The 19351-nt window shown below is 43.1% G+C and overlaps 1 protein-coding gene across 3 annotated transcripts in view; it reads left to right on the top strand.

Annotated features, from left to right (window-relative positions):
* The first annotated feature begins 351 nt into the window (after positions 1-351).
* The window catches only part of CHMP7 (charged multivesicular body protein 7), a 78946-nt gene continuing 59946 nt past the window's right edge, over positions 352-19351 (top strand). For 2 of the 3 annotated variants that reach the window (XM_078666253.1, XM_078666255.1), the window contains exons 1-3: positions 352-483; positions 7961-8247; positions 13185-13356. In XM_078666253.1, coding sequence (XP_078522379.1) covers positions 403-483; positions 7961-8247; positions 13185-13356 — 540 coding nt within the window. In that variant the 5' untranslated portion in view covers positions 352-402. Of the gene's footprint in view, positions 491-7960; positions 8248-13184; positions 13357-19351 lie in introns of all 3 variants that reach the window. The other variant, XM_078666254.1, reaches the window with a different exon arrangement.

Raw genomic sequence — 19351 nt, 5'->3', positions numbered from 1 at the left:
CTGCATCACTTGTTTTTATTTTTTAATACAGGCAACTGTAGTTGCTCGCATAAATCAATGTACAAAAAAAGCCTACGAGTTTCTTAGTTACGCGACCCCCTTCCCAGCTCTTCACGGGTCTGAGACCACGCTCCCAAAGGATTATAGCTACCCGTATTACCCTTAAGAGAGAGCCAGGGCACAGAGCTCCATAATTGAGGCAGATGTTGTGATACGCACTAACAGACACAACAGGGTGATCCCGAAAAACACAAACTGAGGAAGATACATAAATCCAGGGTTTTTCGTCGCTGTCTTTGGGGCACGCACTGTACAGTCTCAGGCTCTCAGCAAAGGCTCAAGGAGAAGGCGGCCAATGAGAGGCTCCCTCGCTGCGCATGCGCAGTGGCGTCCCTGTTAACAATGTGTACCAACGCTTCCGGGAGTGGAGCAGGGTACACAAAAGCAATAGTCCTGGACAGCGAGCTTCCCAGACATTTACAGGTACAGGGTATGTGGTTGGTTTAATTCCGAGGCGTATTTGGGAAAAGCGAGAGAAGGGGCTGTTAGTACGGGAGGACAGTTTGGCCACATAGCTCAGTGCGTGGAACTTAGCCACTGATAGTCCGTGGGGGCAATGAAAAATGGTCCAGTTTTCTATTGGGGTGCAGATGCCTCAAGTATCACTAATTGCTAGTGATTTCCACATTTGGAGGTCTCACGCGCAAAAGGCAGAGTTGTCATAGTTGTTGAGAAAAGATAGAATCGTACTCTAAAATTAGGCGCTGCTCAGGCTACTGCTGAGTGAAACACAGCTTCTGGTAGCTGTAGGAGGTGCTGGGAGCCCTCACACAACAGATGCAGCCCCCAATAAATTCTTCATTTGGTGGGAGGAGTGGTTTTGAATTACGAGCAGTGCGTCTTCTTTCCTTAGTATGATGTATGTTCAACATTTAATATGGACATCAGCATATGCTGGTGTGCAATTGTAATCCTGAAGCTCATTCTTTTTAGTAACGTTGTTGTACTATATTGCTTTCCTGTGTTCGATGTTTTCCTGCTCCAGCCTGAGTGTGATGCTGCATGGGATTTGTAATGTGTCACCTGAAAAGTTGATCTGACAGTTACACCAGTTGAGACCAGAGGCTGAGCAGGGGCTTCCTATGCTCCTGATGGGGGTACCCTATACATATATACATGCAACCAACAACAGATCCTGATGTTTCCTAAATGTACCCTTATCTGCGAATAAAGAAGCTACCCGTTTTCACTACACAGTCCAGGCTGATTACTGAGCGCAATTGAATTTACAACTGTGATGGTGTCAATTCTATTAATTTTACATTTATTTTATCATCTTACCGATGTAACTTTCTTTGTTTTTATTCAAGTCAAATCTTGTGTGATATTTCATCCTGTGGTAGCATCGCCTATGCTAATTATTGTTCACTCCTAACAGTTTAAAATCTTGGCAGCTCTGTGCAGGTGCTTATGTTCCTTGACTTGGTCTTTTTTTAAATCATGCACATGGTCTTTCGGGCCCATTGGTATTTTTAGAGGCAGGTTGGACCCCGTCTGTGGCTGCATCATTCTTCTGTTGCACAGCTTTGGGGCGAGTACGGAGCTAAGGTTATGGATACTTGACTTTTGGGAACAGTAAAGTGTTTGGTTGAAAGGGGGTCTTGGGACTACCTTAATATTCAACTAGCAGCTTACTTTATTCAGGGGAATACTCTGTTTTAATGCACGCTGGTGTGGTATGCTTTTTGGGGATTAGAATACTAAGACTCTATGTTTATTGGGGGCAGTTGTTGTAGGGGTGATCCTTGAATCAATAAAATGTCCTCATAATTCAAAAATAAAGGAAGAAGTTGAGTCTTGAGTTTCTATATCATATATTGTTGCAAGCTGAGATAATAGTTAGTTATCATGTTTGCGGTGAAGGGTCATGTTCTGATAAAAGTGCTTCTCGCCAAAGTCATTGAAGTGCAACTCCTTGTGAGGATAAGCAGCTCCTCCCAGATGCAAGCACTTCCCTTTACTCAATTAAGCAAAGACAATACAGAACTCGGAAGAGAGGCCAGATGCAATACAAAGAGAAACCCTGTATTTGTACCTGCCTGTGTGGTAACAGTAACTGTATGAGCTATCTAAGGGTTCAGATCACCTGTGCTCCAAAGGGCAGTTTATTAGAGCATAGAATAACCAGATTGTATTTGGTTAGCCTTTTTTGACCCCTCGTGTGCTTGCATTTTGTCTTTACCTGAGGAGTGGGATCAAAGCCCCTCCCCCCTGCCTGTGGACTTGAAAGGATCTAGGAATTTGTGAACCATGGGTTCATTTCCCACAGCACTGTTATGTTATGTTAATGACTATTTGGTTTAGCGCACAAGTCTTCCCTGAAGGGGCATCTTGGCGCTGAGGTAACAGAAAAGTTAGGAGCAGTCATTAGAACAGCCAGGTTTTTGAAGCCTGCGAAGCCAGTACAAGCCCCAATGACAAAGGGGAGTTTATTCCAGTGGTGAGGGGCCAGGTATGTAAAAGCCTGTCCACAGTACTTAGATGTGCGAATGCGTTGAGGGCGAAGAAGGAGCTGATTTCTTGATCAAAGGTTTCTATCTGGATGATAAGGAACCAATTTGTCCTGTAGGTATTTGGGTCCCTTACCTGCCAGAGCTTTATGCGTCAGGCAGCGAAGTTTGAAAATTGCTCTTTTCTGAGTCTGAAGAGTGTTCAGGAGTGTTGCAAGGGACGATAGATTCAGAACAGTGAGCAGGCACTGGAGCCAGAACAGGAGGCAGGGTCTTGTTGAACAACCACTGAAGAAGATATTCATTAGGGGGATTTTCATGACTGGCTTGAAAGAAATTAAGTATGGCATCTTTCTACCGAGGTGGTAGGCAGCTGCTTGCCCAATGTCCTCTGATGTGAGAGTGGTCACTTCCCTGTGACTGCCACTGGAAAGGTAGAAGTATTTCCGAAGACATTTACCTTGAACCACACTGTTAGCATCAAACCAAGATGCTTGTCTGCAGGCAAGCTGGAGTAAGCTCTTTTCAAGACTGCTAGTCGTCCATGGGACTCACAGAAGAAGCTATGACTCCTTGAACAAAGGGTTAGTTCCATTGGCAGCAGTTTTCACCCACTGGCAGATGTGCTCCCTTTTGCGGGGAGCCCTCCCACTATGCAGAAGGTAATTTATTCTGTCTGAATTTCTGTGGACATTCTTAGAGAAGAGTGGGTTGCCTTTTGCATGACATGCATGTACAGTAAAGGGTTTTGGGTCTGACTTACAGTGGAGGTGCTTGTGACCATGGTGCAGGTACTGCTTGAGAATACTTATAGATGCAGTATGTGGGAACTTTTTCAGGAGTTCCAGGACAGATAAGAGTTACAATCGGAGCCTTTCGCACCTGGTGTCCTGGGACTTAACCGTACCTTTGTTTTGAGTTCAAAACTGAGCAGCAAGTATACTTTGGGGATTGCGGTACTCGCACTCAGTCTTGTAGCTCGAGTTCTGCCTCGAGACATTCACAAAACGCACCACCATAATAAGCTGAGCTATAGCAATGATACTCAGAAATTGTCACGGGCCTTAACATCGATGTGGGGTTTTCTGCGTCTCAACATTTCATTTTTCATGTGGAATGTGGGTTGTGGTCTGGATTCTTTTAGCATCCCGATGCTTCTTGGCTTCTTCAGTAGATCTTGAAAAGAATCAAACTCCATCGCACACTCGGATCCCCGTGTGAGCTGTTCAGTTCATGATGCCCCTCCTGGCAGTGGGGTTCGAAGTCCACAGGATTCTGCTCCAGAACCTAGGGGAGTTGGTGATAGTTTTGCTAACCCTGGAGCAAAGAGAGATTCTTGTTCACCACAGGTGTAGTGGCCCGGGATTCTAGTAGAGAAATGTTGGCCCACCAGCTGGAAGTTTGTGTCCCATCTGTATACCAAAGTTGGCACTTGGCAGTCTTTGTGTTTTCCAGCAGTCATCTCTGAGATTAGTTCTGGACAGTTCATGTTCTTTTGCTTATTCCGCTCAGACTGACCAGCCATGGTCTTAGTTGTCAGGTTTTAGCAGGAAGATTGGGCGGGGGGGAGGGGGGCAGAGTTGGGCGTCTCCTATCAGGAGAGAAACAAAATGAGAGCAAGAGGCTGTCCCATTTAACTGTTAACCTGTGTTTGAACTTCTTATGAATCAAATTGGCCTACTGTCTCTTCTCCACTTCCAAAAGTCTAACACACTACTACAAAGAAGCCCTTGAATGTCGGAGACAAGTCCTCCAATGCACATCTGCTCTCTGTAGCTCTCTACAAAACCCTCCTTAGGTACCACTTGGATGTAGGAAAACAAAATGGATTCCACTGTGGAGATATCCACAAATTTTAAACACCCATAATGACCACCTTTTACACATGAAAGTAATGTGTACACTGGCAACATCCATGTCCTGCTTGGATGGTTGAAGAACCCAATTGCAGGGAGCTGACAGACCAATTTAAAAATGCTGGAGAAGCCAGTAAGCGTCTCTCCATGGCACAGACAGATAAAATGACCTGTCCTGCCTCCAAAATCTTACCATTGCCCGTCTCTACCTGCCTCTAAAATCTTACTGTTGTCAGTCATCTACAGCTCAGTGAGCTGTTGATATTCATACTCCATAGGGACGTTGCACTTAGTGTGACCTTCCAGACCACAGAGCCTTGCCCTGAGTCACAATTTATGTCACAAAAAGTCTTCCAGCACACACACGTATGCTTGTGCTGAGGTGGGAGTCAAAGGTCTACAGAACTAGCAAATGATGAACTCAAGGTGGGATGCATGTTCACGTTTCTCGATCCCATCACTTCTCAGTGAAACAGCCAATTAAGCCTTCCAGACTGCAACAAAACACCTCATTTAGGACTATGGTGTATTGCTGTGCCTGTGGTGTTGTAGAGTGGGCTACAATATAGTACAGATCACTTGGTACTTTGCTTTTAGCCCCACTGTAAAGTAGTTTGGCACCTCAGGACAGTGCCGTTGTACAGTTTTCATGGCATGTCAGGATTAACATTACTGAAGTGTGATATGGAATGCATCACTCAAAGGCTCTGGTGGAGTAATGAACTGAAGGTAACTAGTTTCTTTGCATAGGGATCTGTGTGACAAGTAATCTACTCAGCTTGCTTCTCCACAATTAAAAATTTCAAGATCCCTGAAGGTGTGAATTGTCATGAAGAAACACTGGTGTGAAATTCATGCAAATAAGAAAATGTTCTCCTGCATTAGTGATTACTATTAAAAATATTTCCTTGTTCTTTCATGTGTTAGTTCTCACATTAATTTAGCCATCTTAGTCTCAAAAGTAATAAAACCGATTGCTTTGGCTTTCTTATTTTCTAACGGCATAGAGTGGATCTGCACACATTCTATCTCTAGGAGGAGTGGCAACTCTGAATGTTCTCAGGCTCTCCAAGTTGGACTAGCGTGAGCTGTATTTAAGATCAGATCTTCCATACTTTGGTTACTCTGGTCATTAACACATCAATTCCCGAGCTCCAGTCACTTAATAATCAAATGCAATCAATTGATCAACGCAGGGGTCTTGTCAATATAATTCCTTCTTGGTACTTTATTCGATGTTTGGTACATAGAGAATCTTCTATTTTTCAGAAATAGAACAGATAGCCACAGATTATGCCAACACGTGTTTCGTCCAGGAGTAACCTAGGACTTCCTCAGGGCTAAAAACAAACAAATACATATTGTAATTTTAATCTAAAAACACCCTTAATCTTCTCACATAAGAGAAGAAAACCTTCACCGAAAAATCTGAAAGCAAAAAAAGAGGAAAAAATGTTTAAGAAAAAGAAGAGAAAAGAGAGAAAAAATGCAGAAAAGACCAATGTGCTGTACATAATTTCCAATCCATAATTTTGTGTAGAATATATAAGTGAAAAGTAAGAAACATAAGAACGGAGAGCAAGGAAAACAAAAGATAAAAGAAGAAAACAAATGGGGAAAGGGAAAAGAGACAACGAAAAAGAATAAAGACCAAAAAAATAAAGAGATGCACCAAAAGCCAAAAACCTATAAATTCGTATCCAACTTTGTGTGACAACCATCTGACCTAGAACTTTGCACAGATGTCAGTGTTGATAGTGGTGTAAAACCAAAGTCGCAATGGACACCACAATTGATGAGTGGCAATAATATTGAGGTTTTCCATAGATTGTCAGTAAGGAACTAGACAAATGGGAGGACACCATGACGCATAAGAGAATACCACCACATACTTACAATCTCACAAGAAATGAACAAATTGCCCTGACCCAGCTAAGTTCAAATGATGGGATCATCATTAGGGAGGAGGACAAAGGCGGCAACATTGTTGTAATGGATAGGTCCGTGTATGAGACAGAAATATTGGGCCAATTAGCATATGTTGCCTGCTATAAAAAATGATCTTGTAACCCGATCTTTGAGATAACTAGAACCATCAATGCAGAACGAAAGAAATGGAACAGTAAAGGTGTACTGAATGACAAGGAGTACAGATATCGTATGATTGATAAACCAAGATATCTGTGATTATATACTCTTCCAGAAATTCATAAAAATGCCACTGCTCCGCCAGGGAGGCCAATAGTGTCAGGCATAGGGGGACCAACCGAGAAGATCTCGGAATTTGTTGATATATTTTTGCAGCCCTAAGTGATCAATCTGGCTTCCAATATAAAAGACACTAAACACATTCTTAATATTCTTATGGATATAAACTGGGATGCATCCATGACTTTGGTGACAATGGACGTAGTCTCATTGTACACCAATATTAAGCATGAACAGTGTTTGCAAGCATTGGAAATTATGCACAGCACACTGGTCTTTTTCTGCATTTTTTTCTCTTCTTCTGCTTTGAGATTTTTTTCGGTGGAGGTTTTCTTCTCTTATGTGAGAAGTTTTAGGGTGTTTTTAGATTAAAATTACAATATGTGCTTGTTTGTTTTAGCCCTGAGGAAGTCCTAGGTTAATCCTGGATAAAACACGTGTTGGCATAATCTGTGGCTATCTGTTCTGTTGCTGAAGAATAGAAGATTCTCTATGCACCAAACATCAAATAAAGTACAAAGAAGAAAATATATGGACAAGACCCCTGCGTGGATCAATTGATTGCATTTGATTATTAAGTGACTGAAGCTCGGGAATTGATGTGTTTTTGTTCTAATTGAGTGGACTTTGTCTACGCTAATGACAGTGGAGGGTGGTCGCTGTACAATCTCACTTGAGCTTTGTCATTTTTTATAATGTTTCATTTGACGTGTTCACTTAACCTTGCACAGTCTATACCCCACTACCCTTTTGTGTGTGCTTACTCTGGTCATTGTTTGAGGATTTGTGATTATTTCAGAGTATTAACTAAGGTTTATCCTATTACGTTTGAAAAAAATCTTAAGCAGGAAAACATTTTGATATAATATTCTGTACTAATAAGAACACTAAAGGGTCTTTTTTGTACAGAGCTATGGAAAAGTGTACCTCTTTCTAGCACTGGGTTGTCTGTTTACATGAATGCTTATGTTGTGCTTTGGCTTGAGGTCTTTGACCTGGATTGATTGTCATACAGTGGAATATAGCAATGAATGATAGAAAGGTAAAGGCAAGTGAGGCTATAGTCTGGTGCGAGACAGGACAGCTACCATCCTAACCAATGTAGATTATTTGATTAGGCCTCCCTTACACTTTGTTCTTTTGCTTTTTTAAGCATCATACCATACATGGATGATCTTCGTGGTGGTCTTTGCATGTATGTGGGATAGATTTAAGTCCTTCATTTAAAGGGGTTGCATGTATTTGGTTCAGGATTGAGGGCTTATGTGTAAATGCCAAGGTTTGGAACTCTCTGCAGGTGAACAAAGTTGCTGCATGATTTCTTGCGATTGCTTAATTATTCATGTGCTTCTAATCAGCATCACCCTCAACATCCTCCTTCCACAGTGTGGGGTTCTGCCGCTCCTGAAGGCAACAATGTCAGTCCTAGTGGACCTGCCCCTAGAGTGGGAGGATGATGAGCGGATGGCCTTCCTCTTCTCGGCTTTCAAGCAGAGCCGGGATGTAAACGCCACTGAATGGGACAGCAAGATGGCATTCTGGGTGCCGCTGGTGGTCAGCTCCCTACGCCGCAATGGAGCAGTGTCCCTCACCCTGAAAGAGCTGCAGGAACTATTCAAACGCAAGGGCAGCTCCCCCCTGGGGATGACTACGGTGCTGGAGGAGATGATTAGGTGAGGTTGCTATAGCAATGGGTTTTTCATTTGTTAAGGTATGATGTTTCCTTAGTTTTTTGTCTTTCCTTACTGATATTTAGACGTTTTCTGAAAAGAAACCCTATGTAATAAATATATTGCTATGTGTAGGTTAATGATAAAGCATATCTTGTCATGAGCATGTAACTAAGAAAACGAATAAACATCAATACCACGACCTAGTACTACAATATTATGCTCAATTTCTACAGAGGATGGGACAAAGTATGCTTGCTACAAAAGAACAATGCATAATTGGAAAATACATCACATCAGAATAAACATAAATAAAAATGGAATATATTGTATTCAGTCATACAAACAGTACCTATTGCATCTTATTGATCTTATTGCTAATCAGAATAGGCTCATCTCTGGCCTCGAACACAAAGACGACTTCACTCCTGCCTTGATCATTTCATTGGCAGCTCTCCAGAATGATGTCCCAGTTTCAGACACTATGAATTGTTAACGAAATCAGTTATTGTGTTGCACCTCACTACCTGTCTAGAGCTTTTCAGCTCTATCATGCGACAAGTAATCCGCAATCCTCCCCGTCAACCTCTTGGCTGCCCATTCCCCAAAGCTACAAATATTTGGGGTGCGATTGTTTCACTTGTATGGCACTTCACTTTGGGACTGCCTTCTTAAGCCATTGAGATCAGGAAAAGACTTCCTAAAATGTAGAAAAAGCATAAAGATTCACCTGTTCCACTTCTCCTATGGCCTGGGCTCGGCTGTCATCGGCAGACTTTCACCTTATTGTCATAGAACTACTACTTTTACAGCTAATCAGACTCTCAAGACTGATTATTGATTGCTCCATCCTCATTGTCAAGCGTTTCCATATTCTGACTCATTAGTCTTTCCTTTTGCAGAATTGAATCCTTGCTATGTTTCTGTATCGCCTGAATGTTATTCTATTAATGTGTTTCCTTTGTCAGCCGCCGCTCTGAGAATGCAATTTGTGGTTTGAGCACTCTACAAAATCTCTTCCTGAATAAATAATCAGAAACAACCTAAAGTCTTCACAAATAACTGTAATAGTCTGACTTGGATGGAACAGGGCTCGGCTCCCTTCCTCCAGCCACTGTAAAATATCATGTCACTAAACCACTGTTGTGGCACAGACAGGAATGAAATGATTCATGACACAGCAATTCTGCACTTAGTAGAAGCCATAGTAAAAGTCACAAATGTCATAGATATATATATCAAACCTCCATGAAGGGGGCCCCCATCCTTGCAGGGCGGCCTCTGCTGACGAGAATGGTGAGACCCATTAAAGCACAGCAGTGCACAAAAGAAAGAAGCTCAGAAGCCCAATTCTGGATAAAATCCAAGTGTTTTATTTTTTCGTGGCGGTGGCTGCAAATTTCGGCAATAGTGCCTTGTTCACAGGTGAGTAGGATTGCAGTCAGTAGAATCCAGGTGCTTAAATCCGTGATGCCACGTGGCTTGTGACATTCTCTTACGAATACTAGAATGCACCATTGTTGTTAATTATGCTGTAAACTGTGGTGCAATACTTGCTAATGCTAAGGTAGCATCACAACATCATAGTTTAAAATTCATATTGTTTTCTTTTTACTATCAGTGCAATCCACTCTTTAAATTTTTTTTAATAGCTACGTGCATATCACATAACATTATATGCTCTAGCAACCCTTGCTCTTCATTGTTGCTGCCACACTATAGACCCTCTCTCGCACGGAGTCTGGAATTTCCAAAGAGAGGTGAATTTCTCCCTCATCTGCCTTCCTCACCTCCGTCGCCAATAATTACAGGGTAAATCCAATCTCTGGAATGTAGGCAAACGGTCATGCCCCCTAGTCAGTGTCCACAATGTAGTTGGGACTAAGTTTCCATAAAAAAATAGATATTTGGGTTTGTTAATAATTTTGGTGCCGTTTGATGGATCTTTATAAAACTTTCCAAAAAAGGTTCATCCACCCCAGCTTCTTCCTGGAAAGTTTCAGGGTAATCCGTCAAGGGCAGATCGATAAAAAGGGAAGGCCCAAAACATGGCTACCCCCATGCAATTTCCCATAGGAACTTTAATCCGTGGAAAAGAGGATGTAATTTAAGGCGCTGTGCATAATCCATAAGGCCCTATATAAAGTTAGCCCGACCTTCCTCCAAAATCAGCTCTCCTGGTACGCTCCTAGTAGGAACCTTAGCTCGAGTTCTGCACAAATGATCACTGTCCCAAGAATTAAGAAAGTAAAATGGGGCGGAAGAATGCTCTCGTAATGTGAGGGGAAACTATGGAATTCCTTGCCTCTTGCTTTACGCTCGCAATCCATCTTGCAGCAATTCAGAAAACAATTGAAAACCTGGTTGTTTGCTCAATAGGCTATAGAGCTACAGCAATGGTGTGTCCCCAGTCAGACGTTTTCCTGGTTTCATCCGTATGGCGCTAAAACACCTTCTGGTATTGCGTGCTCTATAAAACTATTTAATTAATTCCATTAATTCATTCATAATCACAGATGCAGCCTAAATAGCTGAGCAGAATTAGACCAAATCTGGCAGAAAGCTAGATCTTCACTCAGAAAGCATGATAAATGTGATTTGGTGCAAATCTGTTATGTAGTTTTAGAGAAATGAAGGGTAAAAATGTATAGATAACTAGAGATGCGTAAATTCCGTGGGACCGGCAGATCAAAAGATAAGATCTGATTGGCTGACTTACATCAACGAAGCTGCTTGGCAATCATTTTAGGACTCAAGGACTCAGTCCCTGTGTCTTGCAAAGTAAAATGACATAAAGGGATGCAGGGTAATGGTACCCACACCCCTTTGGTCGTTGTGGGGTTGTTCCAGAAGGACACCACCTGGGGCCCAAACAGTATTTTTTTCTTTAGAAGTACCGTGGTAAAAATAAATGAGTCCTTGTCTTTTTCATTTAGAATCCTTCAGGGGTGGGGGCACACTATCTTTTTTAAATATCTGGGAATTGTGTATGTGCCAGGGGGCCACCAAAACAAAACTGAATGGAAAGTCAGCATGAAAGTGGATTCCCTGGGATGCCATAAAAAAAAGGTAGGCTGAGGGTGACACGGGCACACAGAATGTAAAACAAATAAATTCAAAAATCAAAAATAGTCGCGGCTTCACCATGTATCGCTTAGGACCTCACTTGACATTGCATTTTCACCTAACTGTAACGTCACTTTAACCTTTTTCAGTAAATTTCTGAGGGTTTTAAATGTAAAGTAAGATATTATTACCAGCTCTATCTATAACTTTCTCTTTAATACTTGTATTTTTTAGAGAACATTTTTATATATATATAATATATACTGCAATGCCACACTCCTTGTTTCATAAACTGTAACATGTATATAGATTGTCCGTAAATGAAGAAGCCCACTCTCAGAATAAGGCACACTCGGCAGCTATTACTACCAACCTCTTTTAAATGAGAAGTTCTCAAGGAAGACATATATGATTAATATTTCTGAAGCATATCGGGCCTAATTCAGTAAAAGTAGAGATAGCATTAGAAAAAGAACAAGTCATTTGCAATTGATTAACAGGTGTATGTGTATATATATATATATCTATGTGTGTGTGTGTGTGTATATATATGTGTATGTATATATATGTGTATATATATATATATATATATATATATATATATATATATATATTTTTTTTTTTAAAAATTGACGAAGCCGCAAGGCGAAACACGTCTGTTGGAGGGGCAGGCGGTCTGCCAATAAACACATTTTTGAATCGGATGACCAGAATGCTTTCCATTTTTCGGCTCGAGAAGAGAAGCTGATTTGTTGTGCAAATATATATATATATATATATATATATATATATATATATAACCAGAATATACAGGGTAGTTATAGTTATGCTGACTTTTTACCCATACAGAACCAAAGAAATTCAGCAGTTATACTTATGTTAAGAAACTATGACTTGTTGCCGCAAGTTACTTAATGGCACGAGTTATAGTTACTTCAGATAAGTATAACTTTACTGCTGAATTTCTATGGTATGTATGGCTAAAAAGTCAGCGTGACTATAACTACCCTGTACCCTCTGGTTTTATCAGTGAATTTCAATGTTTTTTTTTTTTTTGTTGCTGGGGGAAAAGTTCGCATAGGATCTGCGGATAGTAAATTTCAGCGAGGAATTGCAAACTACATTTTACAGTCATAAGGGATCCCTCAGGGTCCCCTCTATGCGTCCTCTGTGGTCAGGATACCTAGATCCTGCCCCCTTCTGTCTGTTTTACAGTGTATTTTCCCCTCACCTAGCTTATGCAAGGAAACAGAATTGCGGCCACAACTTTTCTTTCAAGCTGCGTCTGCCAATCAGGGCCATTCTTTCACCTCCAGATTTGTGGACAATTTGCAGGTAGAACCGCAAATTATCTGCATCCCCAGATATACAACTGTGTTTTCCATTAACTATCTCCCAAACTACTGAATGGATTTATACCAAAGTACACAAAGCACTATCTGCGTACCAGGATCTAGCTTCCTGCCTAATTTGGTGTAATTCCGTCCAACGGTTCATGCTGTAAGCTCGTTCAAAACTCCTATGGGAATGAACATGGAAAAAACACGTTTTGGGACCCCACTTTGTTCTCGGCCCCTGCTTGACGAACCACCCCAAAACTTAGCAGACAGTGCCTCAAGTACCGGCACACTTTTGGGTAAAATTTCATGATGATTCATCAACCCCCACCTAAGAGGTAAACAACTGAAAATCACCTTTTTGATAGAAACTAGGCTGTAACTATAACTACTACTGGCAACCTCATGTCGTGACGCTGGAGTTACACTGAGCTTCCATAGCAGCAAATGCTTTGGTTCTCCAGGCTTAGTTTGTCCCAAACTTTCCTTTTGCTTTGTTTCTCATTCCATTGCTTTTCCCTTTCTCACTTGTTCCAGGCGTGGCGAGCTGCAGAAGGAAACGCAGTTTGTGGCTGGAGTGGAAAGTGGCTGGATCTCATGGGGAGTGGGGCTGCTCGTGGTTAAGCCCTTGAAATGGACATTATCAGCTGTGCTAAGTGGGAGCAAGGTACCTGCAGATGAGCCCTTTGTAGTTCTTGAACTCATAAAGGTGGGTGCAAATGACATTTGTTGGTATGTGTCTGGTTTCTTCTCACCCAGTGAGTCCACTAATTTAGTATTTCTTTGCAGGGTGAAACAAATGCATTGCCCTATAAAGAAGATATTTAGTAAATCTTCAGTTCTACCAATTTGCCCTGCATGGCATAAAAAACGTACGTTAGCCCCTCAAACGTTAATTGTCCGCCTTCCTCGTATGGTGGTAGGTTGCACAATCTGCTAACCTTGACTTCTCTGTTACTGGAATAGGGGAGGGATCTAGGTCAGGTAGATGGAGATTCTGCAGAGTTGTGTGTTTGGTCTCCGTTTTTCAGGAACAGGTGGTCCTGCAGGCCAGTACTTAGTTAGACTGACAAAAGCTTGATAAAGGTCTTGGCCAGAATAAGTGGTTGCTTCAAGGCAGGGTCCCTTCCCATGTCTTTTCTGTGAATTTCTTCCCCTGGCTGCCTTTGTCTTGTTCTTTTCCCCGTTACCACTCTTCTCTTGGTCCCTGTTCCCATTCCTGAATTCCTTCCCATATCTTCTTGACTTCCTTTCCTATTGCCTTTGTCTTTGCCTTGTTATCTGTTCTCCCTTTCCCTTATGTTTACATTCTGGGCTCGTCTCTCTCCTTGTGATCTCACTCCACCATGTATCCCTTCTACAATCTCTTTTGCTGCCTTTCTTTACATCGGCACTCTAGTTCTCACTTTCATTTCCCATAGTCACGGTTTCCATTATGTTTTTTTGCCACCTCTTCCTATTTCCTAATTTCCTTTCCACATCTTTTCCTGAGCACTTTTGCGTGGTTTCCTTTCTCCTTTACCTGGATTTCAACTAGCACTTTCTTTGTCTCCTACTATTTTGCTGTATTCCCTTCCTAATTTCAATGGTTTCTTCACCTTTCTGTGCCTTCTTTGTTCCCATTTCCTGGTTTACCTTTGCTTTGTTTCTTTCCCTATTTCTCCGACCATCCTCCGCCTATTTCCTGATTTCATTCCCATCTGGCTTCATCTCTCACTCATTCACACACCTCCTTTGCCAGGTTTAATTCCCTCTCCTGCATCTGTTTTCACCCCCTTTCTCTGGTTTCATCCCCCTACTTCTCCTTAGTTTCAGTCTCTCTCTATACCCTGATTTATTCCCCTTCTTTCCTTTTGCCCTTTTCTCTGATTGCCACGTTCCCTGGTTCTGTTGTCTCCTTCTCATAATTCATTCCCAACCCGCCCTTTCCCTTGTTCGATTCTCCATTTCCTATATTTCCCTCCCGACCCGTTTCTTTCACCCCCAGTTCCTTCACTCTCCCATCACCACTCTTTTGAAATGTGCCACCTCCTTGTCTTCACCCCCTTCCCATTCGCCTAGTGTTAGATGAAGGAATCGAGGAATACCACAGGTTAAGTAGTCGTAGTTTATTGTCGAAATTACTCCACCCAGCACATGAAGCATCCGTCCAGTAGAAAGCCCAACGGTGACTCTGGTCACAACGTTAGAACTGTCCACAGAACGAACTCATCATGCGTGAGCCTACACATTTGAAACATAACACAAGATGAAATACAAAGCGCGTGAAGTACGCGAGGAAATAAGAACCTAGAATAGACATCGCGCTGTGCACCGCGCGATGTACACTAAACACTTACCACTACACCTAGTTTCCAACCCTGTTTCTCTAGACCAGCTCTCCTTTCTCTTGTTTCATCCCCTGCTTTTTCTAGTCCACCCCTTGTTTTTGGTTTTACTCCCTTCCTCTGGTTTCACTCCCTTCCAGTAGTTCCGACCCCATCCTTGGTTTAATTTTCTCCATTTACTGCTTTCAACCTACTCCTTCCCTCTTCTCCTTTTACTATTTACATTCTACCCTTTCCCCTGGTTCAATCTTTTCCCCCCAACACCTGGTTTCATTCCTACCTTTCCATGCATCTCCAGCACTAACCCACCCTACCCCCACCCCAGCTCTTCTTTTTCCCTGGTAATCTTTCTAGTGTTTTTCCTACCTCTTTTTCTAGCCTCCCTCTCTCCCCCAACACCTTTATGTGCTGTCTGTCATAATTTGTCTGTGAGACCTGAGGCAGGCAAATGTTATTGGGTAGTGTTCAAGTGAGTAGCCTTGTTTGCTCCTGGTATCCTAGTACTTATATACTGGTTACTGGATAATCAGTACTCCTTTTGTGTTTGACTATCAATGAGGTGGTGTATGCCAGTTCTTTTTGAAAGTGGTTACAGAATAGGGAGTCATCTACCAAACTAAACATTTAAATGGCACACAAAGTTCAATGTAAAGCCAGTGCAATATCTTTAAAACATGTACATCCTAATTTATACAAGAGTAAGTTCGGGCAGTGTGAAAATGAACGTTCCTTGTAGATCCTACAATAAGTGCCTGGACATGCTGTAGCGAGGGTTTTGCTGAAAACTAGGAAAAGTATATTTAGATGATCGCATTAATCTTTATATCACCCTAAATTACTTGAAACGCAGCTTGTGTCAAATTCTCTTTAATGTGCAGTTACTTTAAACTACCCATTCTGAGACCTGTGTCTCAGTTTCTATGTTGGTTGCGTACAACACCACCCCTCTGTCAAGCTTTTGGATAGAACCCTAGCGTGGACCTCAGGCCTTAATGGTTTCTTCCAGGGTGAACCTAGAACTGACGAAAATGAAACTATCAAAATAAGACAAAAGAATAGGCCTTTAAAGGTCAAAATATTTTGCTGTTTGTTACTTCCAATGATACCAGAATCCACATTCCACCCTACAGAAAGGTTGACCCCATAAACAGATATTGTGCAAGCGGATTAACCTTGCTTTTATTCGGAAGTGATGAAAAAGAGATAGAGGGCGCCATGGCAGCCAGGGTGGTCTTCATCACTAAGATTAGACTGAGTGTCGCTGTTGAGACGGAAAATTGCTCTGCATGGTAAAAAATGTCTACCTTTGTCCTGAGTGTCCAACTATACTGTTGTCTTGTTCGCTAATGCTTAGTTTTGTTGTCAGAGGCAGACACAGATTATTTGTGTGTGCCATGACATAGGCCTGTCTAGCGGAGTGCAGTTTTGTTGGAAAGCGCTACCCTCATAGTGTTAGAAGGCTACCGGCTTCACCAGGAGTTAAGCAGCATGAGCACAGCAGCATACGGTGTAGTGATCCATAGAAGTGAATAGGTCTTTTTTATCCCGTGTAACTGTAGTGAGGCCTACACGTTTACTCAACTTTTTAAAGTTCCACTGTTGTGCTCTTAACTTCTACTTGGCCTACATGAGGTTGATGTAGAGTACTGTGTAGCGCAGGAGTAGTGACTCTGCGCTGGGCCTGAGAAGAGTACAGTACAGGGTAAAAGCAGCACTGTGCAGTATAAGTGTGGTTACTGCATGTACTGGATTTATGTATGCCAGTAAAGAATACGTTAAATGAGAGATGTAGTGCTGTGCAGTGCATGCATAATAATATGTTTGCTTGAGGGAAGTACAATACATGAAGGGTGAAGTGTTGTGCAGCGCACACATAGTGAGTGTGTGTTGGCAGTGTGTGTGTTTGCAAATAGCTCACCCATGGTAAAATACTGAAAAGCTATGGTACTGAGCAATGCATGCAGACTGAATGTGTGTGCTGAATGTATGTGTCTGTAGTGGCATAATGAATGGAGTTTACTGTACTAGAGAGTATGTGTGCTGTGAAAGCACACGGATTGCAAGTGTGCCTGCAGTGGCACCTTACATAGAGAACCTTGGGTTCCATTGTGGGAAACCCAGGCCTTCCTGTTGAAGACATGAGGAGTAGAAGAAGACCCCCAGACAGATTTGTGTTTTTCTGCATTCCTGTGAGCTGGGTAGGACATGCACTTGAGGAAAGGAGAAACACACAGACACCCCCCCCCCTGCTCCTGCTGCCCCAAGGAAGGGCTAGGACACATCTCAGGAAGAAGGTATGGCGGATAATGGAATCACAAAGAATAGTGCTGGGAGCACAGAAATAATCTTTTGATGCACATCTCACTGGATGAAATCCAGCTGTGAATTCTGGTCACTCTCTTCAAAAGAAGCAGAACCCCAACATAAAACTTCAAAGACTCAGTCCATAAATTACATTTGGTGTCTGGAAAAGTGTAGGAAGGTGGATATCTGACTATATGGTTACCCCAACTTTCTGCCTAGTGTTTACCTGGTTTTTGACTTAGTTGACCTGGGATCCTGCTATTCAGGTCCCCAGGCTATCTGCTCTCTCTGTAAAAAGAACTCCATGTACTTTAGGTACATATCTAATTGGATACTGGGTGACCTTTGTGAGCCCCTGTATAGTGTACCAAGGGCATAGGTGCATCCAAGGCCTACCAGGGGCTGCAGCATGTATTATGCCACCCCTGGCTGGCCATCCAAACTGACACCACAGGCTGAACACTCAGCTTGGGCAAGATCGTGTAATCACCCCTTGCTTAGATATAGTATACTTATATCTACCCTTATATATAGACACATATATACCTGTAAGTCACTCCTATGGCAGGCCTTAACAATCCTGGAGGCAGAGTGCTTGGTTTTATGTGAGATGGTGCTCTAGCATGAGCTGAGCCTGTCTGCAGCTTTCGGAACCATGTCCTTCTAGCTGTTCTATGATATAGCCATACCATATACTCTTAAGTGCATTATAATCCTCGCGGTTATTGCTAACTTTGGTTTGGCTTTACCAAAACATGTAGTGTAAGGTGTCATACGCTTTGGAATACTACCCTCCGCCAGTTCTGGCGGCGGGGGTAGCATTCCACCCTTCTAGAGGGAGAAGACCTGTAGTTACTACTTTACCCGGTTAAAGTTAAACAGAGCCTCAGCATCACAAAATGGATGCTGCTGCCACAGACACGAGTCTGACCTCCTGCTGCTGGACGAAACTCCGGCAAGGGAAGCCTGGACAATAGGTTTCCTGCCTTGGGAGGTGCTAGCACCTCCCCAGACAGACTTTAGTGTATTGGGGCAGGGTGGGTTGAAAGAAATGAGACACTGCCTGGGGCACACAAGGTGCTCCACGCTTAGCCCGGTTCAAACCAGTTGCTGGGGCACTCCAGCCCCAGCTCTGGCGTGAAACTGGACAAAGGCAAAGGGGTGTAACCACCCCCTTCCCAGGTTCCACCCACAGGAGGGACCTAGCAGGTAATCCAGCCCCTTAGTTTAGTATAAAGATAGGAGCTGAGTCTAGAGACTTTAGATTTATCCTGGAAAGAAACTCTGACACAAACTCTTGGACCTTCGAATTTCCATATCGACTGGAAGACTAAAGACATCTCCCTTGTGGTCAAGGAGTGACCACCCTGTACAAACAGGCACCAACAGTAACTTGCCAGTTTGCTTTGTCGACGCTCCAGCCGGATCCCGGAGACTTAGCAACCCAGGAACTGGATTCCCAGACATCTCTGACTCCGACCCACATCCACAGCAAAGCTGAGACCCGTGGCGGACACGAATGACGTGGGACCGGACATCCTGAACTACCTGCTTTTTGCTACCTGTGCAGCTTCTGAGGCACCCTCGAAGTTGTGCATTGGGGATTGAGAAGCCCCAGACCCGAGCAGCATTTGCACCAAAGCTGAGCCCTCCACACTCCACGAGTGCCGCGTGGGGCCTGCGCCTGCATTTCAGCTCGACGCGTCTTCGTGGTTGCTAGCCCGTTGGCTAATGGCCCCTCTGAAGACATCCTGTTGAATTTACAATGCTTGCCTGGTTGCCCCAGCCTTGCTCCAGCTTCCCTGTGAAAGAGAAGCGCTCCAGACTTTGCTGGTCTGAACAGAAGCCCATCTTCACTTCCTGCGTGGGTTGCAGTTACCAAGGCTTTTTGGGTCCAATCCGGATACCGACACCGCAGTCACCGAGAGCCTTCGTGGGACAGCTCGTAACCAGTGCCTGGTCGTCGTCGACGCCTCCGGGTCCACGTGGCTGCAGAGACAAGCTTCACTTCTTCACCTGATTGCATCTCGACATCGCCTGGTTCCTTCCTGGTTCCTTCCTGGTCACTGGCTA

Source organism: Lissotriton helveticus, chromosome 11 (assembly GCF_964261635.1).
Source record: "Lissotriton helveticus chromosome 11, aLisHel1.1, whole genome shotgun sequence".
Lineage (NCBI taxonomy): Eukaryota > Metazoa > Chordata > Amphibia > Caudata > Salamandridae > Lissotriton > Lissotriton helveticus.
This window is presented reverse-complemented; position numbering and strand designations above follow the sequence as displayed.